Genomic DNA, 17,076 nt, shown 5'->3' with positions numbered 1-17,076 from the left:
ACCCCGGGACTTACGCGAGTCCCGGGGTTCTGCGCGCGCCGGTGAGCCTATGTAAAATAGGCTCAACGGCGCGCAGGGCCCTGCTCGCGTAAATCCGCCCGGTTTTGGGCGGATTTACGCGAGCAGGGCTCTGAAAATCCGCCCCATTGTGTGAGTGTTACCATCAGGTTCGGTACATGAACTCTGCATACCCTGCCTACTCACTATATTTCAGTTTCTCTACAGCTCAGCCTCCAGGGATCGCTGTTCCAGTATCTGAGGGACTACAGCCCAGCCGGGCATTCCAGCTCACTACTGCCACCTCTGGTGGTTCAGTATACTGTCTAATAAAAGAACTAGTGTGTGTCTGTCTCCATACTCTGAGCCTGACTGGTGGTCCCTCTCGGGATCTTCCCCCGGGGGCGTGGTCATCTGCCACCAGTCCAAGGATCCACCCACAACTCTCCTAAATAACAACAGATTGCTAACTCCTATCTGATTGCTACTCCCAACAGATAGCAGTTCCTAACACCAGGGGATGGCGCGCCTGCAGCTGGCCGGCGCGTGCAAGATACACCTGCCAGAGGCAGGCGTATATAATTGAAATAAGGTGGGGGTGGATTTAAGTAGGGCTGGGGGTGGGTTAGATAGGGGAAGGGAGGGGAAGGTGGGGGGGGAGCGGAAGAAAAAGTTCCCTCCGAAGCCGCTGCGATTTCGGAGCGGCCTTGGAGGGACTGGGGAAAGCCATCGGGGCTCCCCTAGGGCTCGGCGCGCGCAAGGTGCACAAGTATGCACCCCCTTGCGCGCGTCGACCCTGGATTTTATAAGGTGTACATTTGTGCGCGTTGGGTAGCGCGCACAAATGTACACCTTATAAATGTACACCTTTTGTCGAAAATTATTTTTGTGAGTGTACCAGGAGATACGTGCATACCCACACGGGTTTTTAAATCCATGGGGGCGCTCGCTGAGCTGATTCACGTGCATATCTACTGGTTTCCGCGTACACAGGGCTTTTAAAGTCGACCGGTCAGACTAAGGGGTTCAGATGACCAGAAGTTGTGAAAAAGGACCGATTGGAAAATGTCAGGTGCCTGTGTTCCACTTTATTGTGCCCCTTGAATGCCTTAAGAGCTTTCCGGAATGCCTTTAGGTCATCAATGTTACGTAACTGTAGGGGTAGTGATTTCCAAAGTGTAGGGCCTGCGATGGAAAAGGCCCGTTCCCTGGTGGAATCAAAATGGGCCAAGCAGGAAGAAGGAATTTCAAAAAAGATGTTTATTTGATGAACGGAGTGATCTTCATGGAGTGTATAAATTGAGAGTGGCATTGACCCAGGGTGACGAGACATTATGCACGAGGTTATGGGTGACAGAAATGAGTTTGTACTGAATTCGCCAAAATACAGGAAGACAGGGTAATGAGAAAAGTACAGGTGTGATGTGGTCACGGATGTTTGTGCAAGTGAGAAGTCTTGCAGCAATGTTTTGTGTTATCTGAAGAAAATGAATTGATTTTTGAGGAAGGTCACTCTATATAGGGTGTTACAATAATCAAGGGATGAGAAAATGAAGAACAGATTTGAAATCAGAGTGGTTAAGGAAGGGCTCCAGATGTCATAGAAGCTTCAGTTTGGCAAATGAACTCTGAACAATGTAAGAAATATGTGGCCTCATTGATAATTGGGAGTCAAATATTATACCTAGGTTGCAGGCTTTCTTTGAAATGGGAAGTATCTGGTTATCAAAAACAAAGGAGTCAGGAATATCGTATGTGATGCTGCGATCCAAGATGATCATCTCACTTAGGGGCATGGTCCGGTCAGGACATGGGCATTTTGGGGCACGGCCAAGAGATGTGCATGTAAATATCTATGTGCCCTTGTGCGCATCCATGCCCACGGCTGCGTAAGTTTACTTCTGCTAGGGAGAAGGTATAAGATTTCCAAAAATTAAAACCAGCCATTTCTGCCAGGTTTAAAGGATTTGGGGTAACTGGGGGGGAGTACAAGCTAACAAACCAGGCGTGTTTGGAAGTCCTAGCTCTCAAATGGGCGAACTGGTGGACGAACTAGTGAAACTGGCAATGGCGTGGACATGTGCCCGTTATAGAATAACCTGAGTTATGTGGTAGAATTGGGATTTGCATGCCCAGGCGCATGCCCACTTAAAATTGGGTACATATGTGCACACGCGCAGGCTATTTTATAACATGCGTGCATATATGCTCGCGTGTTATAAAATGGTCATATATCTGGACGTGTGCTGATGCATACGTGCCAAAGTGTGCCTGCGCACCAGTTTGAAAGTTACCATCTTTAAGTGGGGAAAGCTATTCAGCCCTCAGTTTTGTAATGTATTAGACATCTGCAGCTGAAGGCCAGTAGCATCAACAACAACAATGATTTTATTTTATAAGCCGATTTTCTGCAGAAAACAATCAAACGTGCCCTATCATGTCATCTTATTAAAGCAATCAGTGCTCACTCTTTCCATGTATGTTTGTCACTACACTTCAGTCTCTTTTCCCCAAAATCGTAAAACCAGATTTCAATTTTGGGAACAGCAAAACTGTCTTCCCACCCTCCAGTACCAGAACAAGGACCAAACTCTCACACCATAATGAGGACATCATGCTTTGGTTTTAATGTATAAAAGTCAGGACAAGACAAAGAATTCTAATGCCATTAACTTAGCAACAAGCTGTTTTTTTTCATTGCCTAAGGTTTAGCATATTGTGGTGCTTTATAATATTGTTCCAGGAGAAAATAGGATTGCACAAACCAAGAGTAAGTAAACTGAAAGGGGAGATGGACAACGAGAAGGGTCATTTAGGGGTGAGATGTGGAATGAGGAAACATAGCCCTCCCAGGCTTTCAGAGCCGCACTGGAGAGTTTTCAGTAATTTTGCTGGAGATCTTTCAAGACTATTGCAGGAAAACTACTGATGTTGCTAGGGAATGACACATGGGATGAATTTTCAAGTGCGGACAATTATAGAGGCTTGAAGTTATAGGACATAAATACTGGAGATTTAAAAAGTATTTTGGAAAGGGAGAAAAAGAGGAGAACAGTTTGATGGTCCTGCCAATTGATGGAATTAGAGGAGTTGGGGGTTAATTTTTCCATCTTGAGGTTCCTAGAGAGAGGATCCCACTTAGGGACATTCTCATTGAGCACGCTGGATAAGGGAGCATCACAGGAGCTGCATCCCTTTTCCTCACGGCACCTGAAGGACCTCAGAGGACTTCAGTTATTATTTCCAAATCCTGATCCCTTTTGTGTCAAATGTAATTATGTATCCTATTCCTTGGAGTTTTCTGATTCCTCTGCACAAAATAAGCAGCAAGTCAGGGCTTGTAAACTTGGGCTCAGCATCTCACATATTGTCATTAGCTGTCAAATTTCTGATTGGTGGATGATTAGATTTTTTTCTCCCCTGGGAATAGGCCAAAAGATTTGTGTGAAGCCCAGCAGTGCAAGCATATTGGTGAAGAGACTTAGAACAAGGGTCGATGGAAAAGAAAGTCAGCATTAAAGCCATGCTGAAGAACCTTGCCACTGAATCTGTGGCTCTTCAGGACTCTTAGTGTGGCTCTTACAGCATGGAGCTTCCAAAACCTCACACAAACTGGTGGAGCTCTTATCTACATTTTAAGGTGTTAGAGATAGTGTTATGAGAAAGGGAGTGGTCTAGGGGCTTACTAAGTGTGTGTATAAAAGTATTCATGTAAGGAGATGCATGTGTGCATGAGTCTACATGCAGAGGGACTGCATGCATGAGGAGGTGCGTGCATGAAAATGCACATCTGTGTATGTGTTTATGTGCACCACTTCCATCCCCCAAAATATACTGATGCACTGCATCAAATAATATCCTAGGCAGTCTCAGAAAGGTCCTCTCCCTGCTTCCTTGAGCATTTATTAATCCTGTTTTCCTTTTTTTTAATTCCTAACCTATTCCCTTGTCCATGCCACACTGCATCAGTGCTGTCAGCAGCCAGGGAACGGATGTCGAGATTTCACATTTTGCAGAAAGGATCGCTGTTCCCACTCTTGAAACTATGCTAATGGAATTTCACATCTTGCCTCTGCATTTTGGAGAAAATATTATTTTATCCTTCATCTCTACCTTTTCTCTTATGCCGTGCTTTGCTGTATTTTTGTTCATCTTCTGATGGTGTAGATGCTGACTGACCTGGCACCACTAGCACAGGTTGGCACAGTGCCCACCTTGTTCCAACAGCAGGGAGTAACTCATGGAAGGCTGCAACAGCCTGACACGTATATAAATGTGTACCCATATATCTCCATGCAGGCCTGTTCCATGGCACAGAATCAAACTGCGGCAGATTTGACAAATTTGTTTGGCACAGCTCACTCAACTCTTTCAGCTCGGGCTATTGCAGAGTGCAGCACTGACGCACCGGGAGCAGAGCAGGCTCTGCACATTAAATACAGACATCTGGGAGCTTTTCAAAGGGAAAAAAAAAAACAGCAGAGAAAGAGTAACAGCAAAGGAGCGGCAGAACAGCAAAGACTAAAAGCAGAGGAAATGCATTGCAGTTTTCTGGCAATGTAAGTTGTTGTTGGACTGCATAGCCCAGGTTTGTTAATGCAATCCCAAGCCTACCTACTCTGCCATTGCTAAGCTGCTGAAAACCAAATGGTAGAGGCAGGGGAGCCAGTTCAAGTTAGTTCACTTCACCTCTGGGCCTGCAACTCGCCCTCGCTGTAAGTGTAACAGCAGGACTGGAAGGCATCCATAGACTTCAATGGCATCACCCTCTCAAGCATCGTCATAGCTACTAGAAGTCACAAAAATCTCACCCACTAATGACTCAGTAGGTTGAGAGCTACGTCATAAAGGACCATTATCTTTCTGCTTCTGCTTCATATTCTGCCTGGACTCCTGTGGTTAAGTCCATTTCCTCTTTATACTGTACATTTCAGAAGTATAAAGAGTATAATTTTATAAACACTTGCAACAGATCCATTATCAAAGTCTATGAAAATCTAAAAGTTTGATGATGTTTCTGAAGTAGAAAGTCAATATTTAAACTTTTAGCCTAGCAACATCAAAATTTGCAGATGTACTCGCTCTTGGGCAAAAGTAGATTGGCAGCATTCTTCCTCTCCCTTCATTTGGATAAGAACGCACCAAAAGCATGTCAGCTGGGAGGTGAGAGCTAGGGCCTCAGCTTTGGCCTTCTCTGCTCGGTGTTATACAAGGAGAGAAACCGGGAAGAACGAGAGGCAGTGATATCTTGCTCTACCTGCACCTGAGAGAGAAGAGTGACCATGCCCCGGTTACAGACACCAGCTACTGCTGTCCAAGGTCATGAAGGAAAAGTTAAACTAGTCTTGTTTTAAACTTCCTTCCCCAGGCATCCATGCACACTGTCACTATTAACGGTCAGATGATCTGGAACAAAGTATATATCACCCCCGAACAGAAGGAAGCCAGTACCACCATCCTCCTGCCCCCACCAGTTTTCCTCTCTTTGAATAGCTGAGCAATCGAAAAGTGTTCTTTTGTCCTCCAGGACCAGAAAGCAGCTGCTGTAAGGATGTCAACCTGCCAGGCTGACATGCTGAGCTAGGCCTGTTTTTTTTATTTAAGCTCCCACCCCAATGCATTCTCCCCGATGTGTTTTCCTCATTGCAAACACACAGCTCTGGGACAGAGTTCAAAATACAAGACCAGCTTATCAAGGCTCTTGTGATATAGGACACTTGGTAACCAGAGGCTGCTGGGGTGAAGGCATCCTAAGAAGAGCAAGAATTGAGACAGTATGATAGTTAAGGCTGTGGTACTATGCAGATTTCTCACCATATCTACTTGTCTAGTTCTTAGTTACCTTGCTTCCTTGTTTGACCATCTTCATTATTCATTCTTTCCTCCTGCTCCACTGAACTTCCAGCTCAATCAGAATTGGCCTCTGCAGGGCTATAGAGCCAGAAGCCTTCATTTGCAACGACCTGGGGACTTCTCCTCTCCCAACTGAGTCCTGCCATTGCAGTAATAGTCCCTGACAGGGGCCACAAACGATGACTCCCTCCAGAACCTAACATGCATCCTAAGTCTAGCCACTAGGTGACGCTATTGAGCAATGGTCAAGACTCACATATGTAGTGCTTTTACATTTATTTTAAATTTAATTATTTAAGTTTTTGAGTAGTAAGTTTTCCAGTTTTAATCTTTTTATTTTTTTATTATATATTTTTTTGTTTTGTTGATTTTACAGTTTATTTGATGTAAGAATTATGTTTTTATTGTACATCGCTCTGGTTTATTCTTTGTAATAAGATGTAATTAATCAAAATACTGAATAAACATAAACCAGAGGCTGTGAATGCTGCTTCTGCAGTATCCCCAGCTGGGCTGGGAAATGGAACCTTATCTGGCAAATCGAACTTAGGTCCTCCAAACATCAGTACACAGCACTGCCACTGAGCCAATGGGCTGAACCATTCCTTTTTTTGTTCTATTTCATTTCTTATGTGCCATCATTTTAAAATAAAAATGGTACCCATTTACTTTATCTACAGCCACTATTTTTAAAATCTTTATCCATGCATTCATCCTTCAGTTTCTCATCTTACAACCGTGCTTCATAGGTATCAGTATCACACCTGCAGGAGATTCTGATAAGCTCCAAACTTGCTTCAATTCACAATGGTAAGAACAGTTAAGCTAGAGGAGCTTTCAGACTTTTAATACTGGTATATCTTTAGGAGCTGAATATAAATCAGGACATTAAAAGGGGGCATCATAAACAGAAATTATTCCTTTAACTGCCAAAAACAAGGCCTGGTTTCACTTTTATTTTAAAGAGGTTCATTTTTAACTCTTCATCAGCACTTGTTATAGCAGAAGAAATGCAGATCTCATCTAGAAAGAGAGGGGCATGAATCTGTAAAGTTAATCCACATGGTGATGCCAAAAGGTTTGGAGGGGAGTATGAGAGTGTGAGATTCTGTTCTGAAGAATGCAGGAAAACCACCTCTTATTCAACCTGATAATTGCACATTTCTGCATGTGAGAGGATCAAGATAGGCAAAGCTGGTTCTTCCATTGGGCAAATTAGGCAGTCTTCTAGGGTGCCAACAATTTGGAGGTGGCAAAAACCCTGGAAACGTCCAGGTTCAACCTACCTGCTTTTAAGGTGTGGCACTACAAGACAGAAGGAAATGGATGCTGGGGAGGCGTGGGGGGTGGCGATACAGAGGAAACCAGGTTGGTGGGGGCGTTGTGGAGAGAGAGCAGGTGGAAAAAGAGAGAGCGAGCGCTGGACAGGTGAGGGTGGGGTGGGGTAGAGTGAGAGGGCAGGTAGAGGATGGTGAGAGAGGATGCTGGGAACTGAATAAAGGGGGCAAAAAAAACCCCAGGTGATGCAGATATGCTGAACAGGCAATGAAGGTAAGAAAGAAGAGGATCCTGGGAAGGAGAAGGACGGAGGAGAGATACTGGACAGTGGGGTAGAGGAAAGGAATGCTGGGCACTGTGGGGATAGGAGGCAAAGGGATGCAGGGTTTGGCAGAGAGTAAGAGGAGCGTGAGAACTGGATGAGAGACGGGGGATACTGTGCCAGAGCGCCACTGATAAGGCAGGTGGGTAAGAAGAAAGACCCAAGACTGAAGCTTATCCTAGGGCACCTAATACCCTTGCACCAGCAAAACTGTCTCCCAGCTACGTTTAATTCAAAGACAGGCTTGTTGCATTTCATCCTTGACTGAACGTGCTCACGTCCAGACCCTTCTCTTCAGAACACCATTGCTTAATATCTTTGATACTTTAATCTTACTCCATCGCGCTATTGATCCACAATTTGTGACCTGCAATCCTCCAACACTAGTGAGCTGTGATTTGCTGCAGGTTTCTGCAGTTCTTGTGGCACCTGAATCGAAATTTACAGATTTAGTTGGAGAATTTCTAAGAGTATTTTGGCAGCGATCCAATAGCCCCCACCCTTATTCTAATAAACAAAAAGACAACTAAATTAAGTCTTCTGGATTTAAGAAAAGGAAAGTGTGTGGGGGGAGGGCGGGAGGGAAGTAGAAAATAAAAAGAAGGGATCCTTCCCCCACCCTTTGATAAAGCCTAATTTAACAACAATAAATCAAAAGATGGTTTGCCTAAGATCTGCTCCAGAAATATATTTCTGCATTTAGTTGCAAAATAGTATTTCCATTTTTGAATAGTAATAAACCTGTACTTTCAAAGGGGTTCTCCCACCCAATCCATGTAAACTGTTAAATATTCTTTGCAGGTTATTCTTAGTAATTGGAAAAAGCCATAAACTCTTAAATGTGACTTTTTGGAGGAAAATGGTTTGCATGCTTTATAAATTTGAAAATGTCGCTCATGGTAAAATTGCTCGTAGGGTTAAACTCCATGCTATCTGGCGTCCTGCTCGAGATTTCTTGGCACTACAATCACTTTATTTTATACTGTGTACATTGTTGGGTTGATGTATGACTCCCAGCCTAAAAACAACAGTTTTGATTTTCAGGAGCTACTGACAGTGGGGCAGCCTGAATGCTCAATGCATCAAAGCCAAGCACATTGGCTATTACAGATACAGTGTCCTTGACAAGCTGAATCATTTTTACATTATTTATTGGGTCACTTCATTCTCGGGGACACTGTGGTCCCCTCCGAGCAAGCACGCCCTTTCACCACCAGTCCTTGCTAACCCCTGAACTCTAGCAGCATGCAGTTTTGTGATTGTTCGCCCAGCATGCAGAGGCAGGGGGCCAGGTCATAAATTCCCAAGTAATCTCTTGTGCAACAGGGACACAGGAGCTGTGGAAGGATCTGCCCCCTTCATTGACAGTCAAGGAATATGGCAAGTTCTTTGGCAAGCCCTGACAGAGATGGTCTTATGCAGGACAAGCAGGTTGTTTGAAGCCAAGGGCTAGGAAAGCATCTCTGTCCCTCGTTATTTACTTGTGCATAATCTGTGCTGGGTTTACTAAACATTTCCTGAGATTATTAAACGTATTGAGGAAAACCAGCTGCTTGATCAGCAGACTTGCGAATTATATTACAACGATATGAATTGCCAAGACCCTGTTCGGAAGTAAGCATACTAAATAAGAGACATGTTCCATTCTCCACATACAGACTTCAGAAACTGTTCGTGAAAGCACAAATGATGAATGCCCTTCTCCTAAGACCAGTATCCGTCTTTATTTTGCTTTAAAAGATTCTTTTCCAAACATTCACTCCAGTATAATGGCTTCCTAGTAGGAACAGCAAGGCAATTTACTATTTGTACAGCGCTGATGCATACCAAATGGATCACATGATTATAGGACTTCTAGCCCCCTAAAGCTTACAACTAAAGGGGCTTATTTACTAAGTTTTTTCTCACTCACAGATATGCCTATATTTGGAAGTTATTTTTCTCGCTATATCCATCAGTCACCAGATGCTCCCGCCATGCCATTAGTAACATGAAAAAAAAAAATCTAGATTTACCTTCTGATTTTTGCCATGCCGGAACATCATCCAGTCTTCTCCGTTGGTGCTCACTTCCAGCTTGTAGGACTTTACATAATAACCAGTCTGTGTTTCCCTAGAAATGGCCCCCTGGGTAGCAATGGCAGTCAACAGCGTCAGGAAGCGAAGGTCCACCTAGGAGGAGGTGGGAAAGGATGTCATCCATACATTTTATTTACAACTATAATTACTTTTTTTTTTTTTTTATTAGATCCCCACATTCTAAATCCTCCATCCCCAATAATTCTTTCTTCTCCGATGTTCTTCATGTTTGAATGCTTACTTCATCATTAAAATGATCAAACACTGTGAAAGAAGCACAAGGGGACTTAATGGAGACATTGTTTTCCTCACATTACCAGACACAGTCAGCCTATGGGTATAAATTTGGCTATTTGTCTTCCTCAGCTTTCTCATGCCTCTGCAAAAATATCAGCCCCTCATCCTTTCACTTTACAGAGGAGAGGGTTTGCATGGAACACGCAGAACTCTAAGTTGCAGAAGGCGATAGGGCCGGACGGAATACATCCTAGGACATTAAAGCAGCTTAGAGAGGCTCTGGCAGCTCCACTGATGGCTCTGTTCGGTCGCTCTTTGGAGAACAGGGTGGTTCCAGAGGACCGAGGAAGGGCAGACATAAAGCCAGAGATCAAGTAGGCTCCGCGGTATTGCAATAGGAAAGATCCTGGGCAAACTAAACACCCTGGTGGACTTTATCCACAAACAACATTCTGTTTCTATATTTATGGCTATTTACAGCTTTGAAAACAAACACCGCTACCATAATCCAATCTACAGTTTACTCGTGTATATTATTCAGGCAACATCATCCTTAGCTTACTTTGCACTAATCCAATGAAGGGAGCATAGCTTGGAGCTAATAAAAAATGTAGCAAGTTGATCTAGGACAAGGTGTCACCTACTCCTTATTTGTTAACCTTACTTTTTCATGTGTTGCAAAGAACAGCAATTGAGTGATCAGTGAGCATGACAGTCTCCTTCGATTTAGGTATTGATCTATTGACATGCTATTTAATGGCCATGAAGACAACTCCAGTGGAAGACAAAATCTTCAGTGACAGTGCTTCTTTTTATTTCCCTTGGAGCACCACTATGCTGCTGCTGGAGGAAGTTGAAGAAATGTAAACAGGATGGACTTTTTGTCTCCCTTCAGCTATATAAACTGTGTTGCTTTCCTCATTATAAAGACTTGCCAGATCTGCATAAGGATTCCTAGGCATATGAATATGTTCTTAGCAGAGCCATGTTCCACTGCCAATTATCTATCCAAATAATTTAATGTTGGTTGTCTGGAAATAAAAGCACGATAAAATGTGCTGTAGATTCTTTTTCTACATTTTTCTTCATTCAGAGATGAAAAACAAGATACTGGGCTTTCCTCTGTTTTTAAGTTTGCATGAGAATACCATGCTCTGCTACTGTGATCTAAGGAGACTAGGAGAAAGGATAATCACAGCTGATCCACGTGTCAGGCTGCAGCCTTGGTATGCTATATTTGCAGAGATAGTTCATGTACTTATACTTCTAGACTATAAGCTCCAGAGAGCAGGGACTATCTCTTGTGTTTATTTGCACAATGCCACATGCATCTAGTAGTGCCTTGCTGCTTGTCGCTGGCTGTCTGTCTCTCTGCCTCTCTGATGTCTCGTTGCTCTGCCCCCTGGATGACATTGTGAGGGTTCTCCCATTAATTGCCTGCAGCGATGCTGGACTTTTCAATGCTGCTTTGGTACTGCTGCCTCGCTGCTTGTCCCTGCCTATCTGCCTCTCTGTCTGCTCTGCTGCCTGTGCTGGTTGCTCTGCCATGATGTGTGCTCTCTCTCTCCCCAGGAAGCTTGTCTCCGCCCCCTGGTGATGTCAGGTTGCCCCACCCCTGGATGATGTCATGAGGGTTCCCCCATTAATTGTCCATGGCGATGCTAGAGGCGCTGCACTCCGATGGGGCATGCGCCTCTGTCACGCGCACAAAGGCACACAACTAAGGAGCCTGCTCCTTTATGCACTGCTTTGTGCGACAGAGTGCATCCATGTCATTGTGCCTTAACCCTGGGCTGTCTGTCGAGGAGTTTTGCTTTGTTTAAGCGCAAAATATTAAGTTGGGTAAATATATTTTTAAAAGTGCTTTTAATGTTTTATTTGATTTTAAGACTGCGGTTATCATCTTGCTTCTGCATATTCTATTATATTAACACTGAGTTGTTCTTTTCCCATGGATGTGCATATTCCTATGGTGTTTGGAAGAGGACGCTATGATCAGCTGCCTTCAGTGCATTGCAATCTTGTTGAAAATACCAGTCGGCTTCGTTGTAACTTACTTTACTGTTAATTGCTAACGCGAGCCTTTGTTTCAAGTTTTATCAGCTGCTAATCTTTCATTGTTCTTGCTTAATGCGCAGAAGTTACTCATATTGTGTGACCACCTCAGAGACAAATTCCCAGATGTTTTATGCATTAGTGAGTTGTGGCTTCTTTAATCTGGCTCAGTGTAACTAAACCAGCTATCTAAATCCGTTTGAGAAAAGAGAGTGGTGAGCTCTTGATTATTGCTAAGGTTTCCCTCAATTTATTGCTAAGGTTTCCCTCCTGGTGTCCTCACTGAATTGGAGCCTTCTCTTGACCTACTGCCCACCAGATTCACTGGTCTCTAACTGCTTACTAGCCAATAAGGTTGATTTAAAGAATGCTATTATTCTAGGTGATTTTAATCTCCACGTAGATGCCCTTCCACAATCTGACATCTGCATGGACTTACTTGAACTGAACTGATGCATGCCTTAGGCTGGTCTCACTTGTTACTATGCCAACTCACCGACACGACCATACATTAGATTTAGTTTTTATCGTAGCCACTGGCTACCTGAGGAATCATTTAATTACGATTACTCCGCTGTTCCATGGTCAGACCATTATTTAGTAAGTTAAGTTGCTCAATTAAACAGTCTCAATAAGCCTAGCCCAAAGGTGGCTCTGAGGCATCCTCCAATTAATCTTGACCAGACTCATGATCAATGGATACCGAGTCTATACGATCCTATTGATATTGATGCTAAAACTTTACCTGAGAGATGGAAAAATTCTTTGCATAATGCTTTGGATACTCTTGCACCCATCAAAGCATCACTGTGCCCCCTGGTTTTCAGCTGACTTGAGAGAAAAAAAGGCGCTGTTCAGAGGACTGCATGCCATTGGCAGAAGACGAGATGTACAACTGCACTCTCTTTGTAGTATAAGTGCCTTTCTGCCTACTGGGATGCCATTGACCAGGTCAAAAGCAGCTGGTTCTCAGCCTGAATTAACGAGGCCACCTCAAAGCCTCGTGAGCTTTTCAGGATAGTGTACTCACTCCAAAGACTCCTGCCCTGAATTACCTTGCAGCTACCTATGTCTCATGCGAGCAAGTAGTATTGTTATTTTTAAATAAAACCTCCTTGTTAGTAGCCTCACTACCGCCCCCTGTTCCCACATGTTGTGTTGCTATTTCCACTCCTGTTACATGCTGGGAGAGTTTTTCCCCTACCTCATCTATGGAAGTTGAATATATTATTAACACAATGAAGGATACCTACTGTGTCTTTGTCTCTTGTTCAACATACCTCATCAAAATTCGGCGTGATGAGGTCAGTGATTTTGTAGCTATGCTGATTAATGTTTCCTTCAATAAAAATTAAGTTATGTACCTTCAGGATTTAAAGGCTGCCACTGTCCACCTTTTACTCAAGAATACAACTTTAAATCCTGCAGCGCTTTCCAGTTTTCAGCCAATCTCAACACTGCACTGTTTGCAAAAATTATGGAAGATCGTCCTGAACCGGCTGCAAGATTATGTTGAAGACCACAGCCTTCTAGATGTATGCCAGTTTGGGTTCAGGCATCATCATAACACTGAGACTCTCCTTTTGTCCTCTTTTGATAATATCAGGAAAGGCTTTGACTCTGGGACCAAATTCTTACTGGTGCTCTTAAGAATCTCTGCTGCATTTGACACAGTGGATCACTCTATTTTACCGGGAGATTTGGGATCTTTGTGTATCATTTCATCTGTACTTTTTTGGTTCTCATCGTACCTCTCTGCTTGCTCTTTTCGTGTGCTGATAGGTAATGCTGCTTCTGACTCACATAATTTGTCCGCTGGTGTACCTCAAGGTTCTTCTCTGTCTGCCATGCTTTTCAACATCTATTTGTTGCCTTTTGGTGTGGTCCTCAAAATGCTTGCTGTGTCGTTTACTATGTATGCTGATGACATACAATTTTTCTTCCCGATTATGTGTACACCTGCTGCGGCCTTTGCTAAGCTTTCTGTCTGCATGTCTAAGATAAATGATTGGCTTTCTTTGAACAGATTAGCCTTGAACGTTAACAAAACAGAAATTTTATTGATGGCTAGAACTGAGATAACTGACTTTCTATCATCTTTCAGTTTGGAGGGTGAGATTATTCCCATTTCCTTGCAAGCTTGGATCTTAGGCATAACTATGGACTCCACTCTTACATTCCGGGAACATATTAACTCTTTAATAAAAACTTTCAAATTGTGTATGTTGCAGTCTCACTGATTTTCCAACTTTCACTCAGGCTTTAATTCTTTCACCTTTAGATTACTGCAATTCTCTATACTTGGGTTTGCCATCATCTTCACTCAAATCCCTGCAACGAATCCAAAATTCAGTTGCACGGCTAGTGACTAGTACTTCCATCTGTGATGACATTTCCCCAGTCTTGTCCAGTTTGAACCGGCTATCTGTGGCCAGTCATATCCAGTTTAAAGTGTTGCGCCTGGATTTTAAATCCCTTCATAACCTTGCTCTGCAATGCATGGTGGCTGCTATTCAGAAGTATCACCTTGGGCAGGCGTTGTAGTCTGCTTCCCAGAATCTCCTAGAGCTATCTTCTCATAAGGTAGTTAAACTTTCTACGACCCGGAATAGAATGTTTAATGTAGCTGCCCCTAGTCTGTGGAATAAATCGCCTGAGGAGATTAGAGCAGAGTCTAACCTTCATTTTAGGAAGCTGCTGCTTTTCTAATGCTTTTAGATAGCTTCTTCCTCCCAATTTTTGCTGATCCCTTGATTTTTATCTCTGTCTTTAATGTTGTTGATTTTTTGGAATTATATGCTATGCTGATGTTTCCCTTGTGTTTATCTTTGTTTATGCTGTTTTGTCATTTTAGTGCCTCCAATTATGTATGCACTGTGTGATCCACAGAGAATTGTAGATCAGCGGAATACAAGTTTATTAAATAAAGAAATAAATAAGTAGTAGGAGAACCTGTAGGAGACAAAAAATGATACATGTTGCAGACAATATTTATATTAATCTCAGATATAAGGCAAAAGGTCTGGCAGATACATTTCTTGCCTAATCCTGCTGTTTCCTCATGTTTCCTTGCCCATTTCTTACTACAATAGGTATTAGCAACGCAGATTGCAAAGATCTGTGCTGAGGCTTATCTTTTCCTTTCCCCTACTGTGCGCAGTGTGTACCTGGAGATATTCTTTGCTAGAGTCCACATTGGGCGTCCAGCCATTCTCGTCACTGTTCAGCCGGCTCTGCTGTGCCGTCCATCTTCCATCAGTGTAAGTAGAAGAAGCGCTGATCTGTTCATTGGAGATCCTACCAGATTCCATTCCAAGAGGAATGTTGCACTGGAAGGCTAGAGCACACACACACACCCATATATGCACAAATTAACAAACAATATTATCTCTAGCCAAATCATTCCCATGTGTCAAAGCTTAGGTGGGGGAAGGGGAAATTACAGAATGCCGGGCCTGTTTATCTAAAATGCAAATGAAGATTGGGAAGCAGGTTTAACATTTAATGAGGCTTCTCTCCAATGTCTCACAAGTCACACCGATGCTTACACTGATTGCCCATGATTATGGTTGGATACCATCTCCACCCACAACAGCACATATAATGGGAGCATTATCTCATTCATGTATGTCCAGATGGCTGACAACACATGCCGATGACCCACCCCATCAAAGTGTAGCATTTCCAACTCACATTCAGGGACCTCCTGAGGAAGCAGGTAGTATCGTGCTGAAAAGCCATCCTTAGCCACTGCCATGTCGGTGTGGAAGGTAAGGGAAAGTATTCCAGTAGAAGAGCGGATCTCTGATGGGGTCTTGGTGCCACAGTACCTGCCTATCAAGGGGCCCACTGCAAGAGAAGCATTAATGCATACACGCATTGTAGTGCAGGATCTTCAGTAACCTACTCCTGCGCCTTTAAATGTATTTAAGGAGCACGTCAAAGTAGCTGAAATTAAAATTGGCTATTAAAAGTTATCTCCTTCCACCTTAGGATAAAAAATAGCTATAAAAACCTCCCATTATTTATTTATTATTATAGTGTATAGTAACTAATATACTACAAGTACTCTGAGTGAGTTACATCATATTTGCCTTCCATAATCATGGGAGCATCTTTTGGGTACAATATTGCAGTCTGTCTTGTGGCTCAGTGCAGGATCTAAATGGACAACTGTTCTGGCAGCACAGGTTCCCTGATCCTAGGTCAAGGAAGGGGAAGGAACAGTGGTTCTCAGACTTATCCTGGGGGACCCCCAGCCAGTCAGATTTTCAGGATACCTGCAATGAATGCACATCTCTCTCATTCATATTCATTGCAAATATCCTGAAAACCAGACTGGCTGGGGGTCCCCCCAGGACCGGTTAAGGAACCACTGGGCTAGAGCATTGCAAGGAAGGGGACAGTGATATTGGTACATACTACCCAGAAATTATACATTATTCTGTCTATAGGATAGTTATGCTCAAGAGCTTCCTCACACCATCTAGCAGGAACATATCGCTGATGTTATATTGCAAATTTTGGGGAGACAGGATACAAGGAATCAGAACTATGCTGTAAACATAAGAACTTTTATCATGACTTAATACCCACATTTTCAGGTTGATCCAATACCGTGCTCTAGCTGCTGCACACGACTTAACATGTGACCATAAACCCCCCTATCCAATATGGGGAATAGCACGTCCAAATTACCGCATAGCTAATAGCGCTCATCGCGTGGAAATTCATGTGGATGAAGCTATTAGCAAATCCTCGTGATCCCAAAAATTTACCCCGTGGCCAATGCGCCCTTGCAATGCAGCAAATTCAACACCAGCCCAGGGCTGGTGTAAAAGATATGCCACGCTCAAGGGTGCATTGACAAAAAAAGAAAAATCCTGCTTTCTGTGGTTCCTAATAGTATCATAGCGATACTAAGTAGGAGCAACCAAATAAAGCAGTAATTTCTTTTTTTTTTTAAAAGTCTTTGAAAAAAAAAAAATCTGGACGTCCAATACACATGCACAAGACACAGGGTCCAGGCCGTGTATCTTGTGCGTGTATATGCCAGTAGCGGGAGAAAACAGACACTCGTAGATTGAGCGTCCATTTTCCCGACCTGCTCGACAGCCGCATCTCCTGTGCAGCCAATGCCGAGGAGGCGCTAGGGATGCACATTTGTCCCTAGCACCTCTTTTTTTATCGCGACCCCCACATTTAAATATTTGGTTGCGCGCCCAGTAGAGGTGGCCGGGCACACGCTAGGAAAGC

At 43.4% G+C, this 17,076-nt stretch overlaps 1 protein-coding gene across 2 annotated transcripts in view; it reads right to left on the bottom strand.

Annotated features, from left to right (window-relative positions):
- Positions 1–17,076, bottom strand: part of NRP2 (neuropilin 2) — a 277,836-nt gene that overhangs the window by 143,851 nt on the left and 116,909 nt on the right. For both annotated transcript variants that reach the window (XM_029606320.1, XM_029606319.1), the window contains exons 5-7: positions 15,514–15,669; positions 14,988–15,157; positions 9,466–9,621 (exon numbers count right to left, since the gene is read on the bottom strand). In XM_029606320.1, the coding sequence (XP_029462180.1) occupies positions 9,466–9,621; positions 14,988–15,157; positions 15,514–15,669 (482 nt within the window). The remainder of the gene's footprint in view (positions 1–9,465; positions 9,622–14,987; positions 15,158–15,513; positions 15,670–17,076) is intronic.

The sequence above is a fragment of the Rhinatrema bivittatum genome, chromosome 6 (genome assembly GCF_901001135.1).
Source record: "Rhinatrema bivittatum chromosome 6, aRhiBiv1.1, whole genome shotgun sequence".
Lineage (NCBI taxonomy): Eukaryota > Metazoa > Chordata > Amphibia > Gymnophiona > Rhinatrematidae > Rhinatrema > Rhinatrema bivittatum.
Note: the sequence above shows the minus strand (reverse complement) of the source record. Positions and strands in the feature narration are given on the sequence as shown.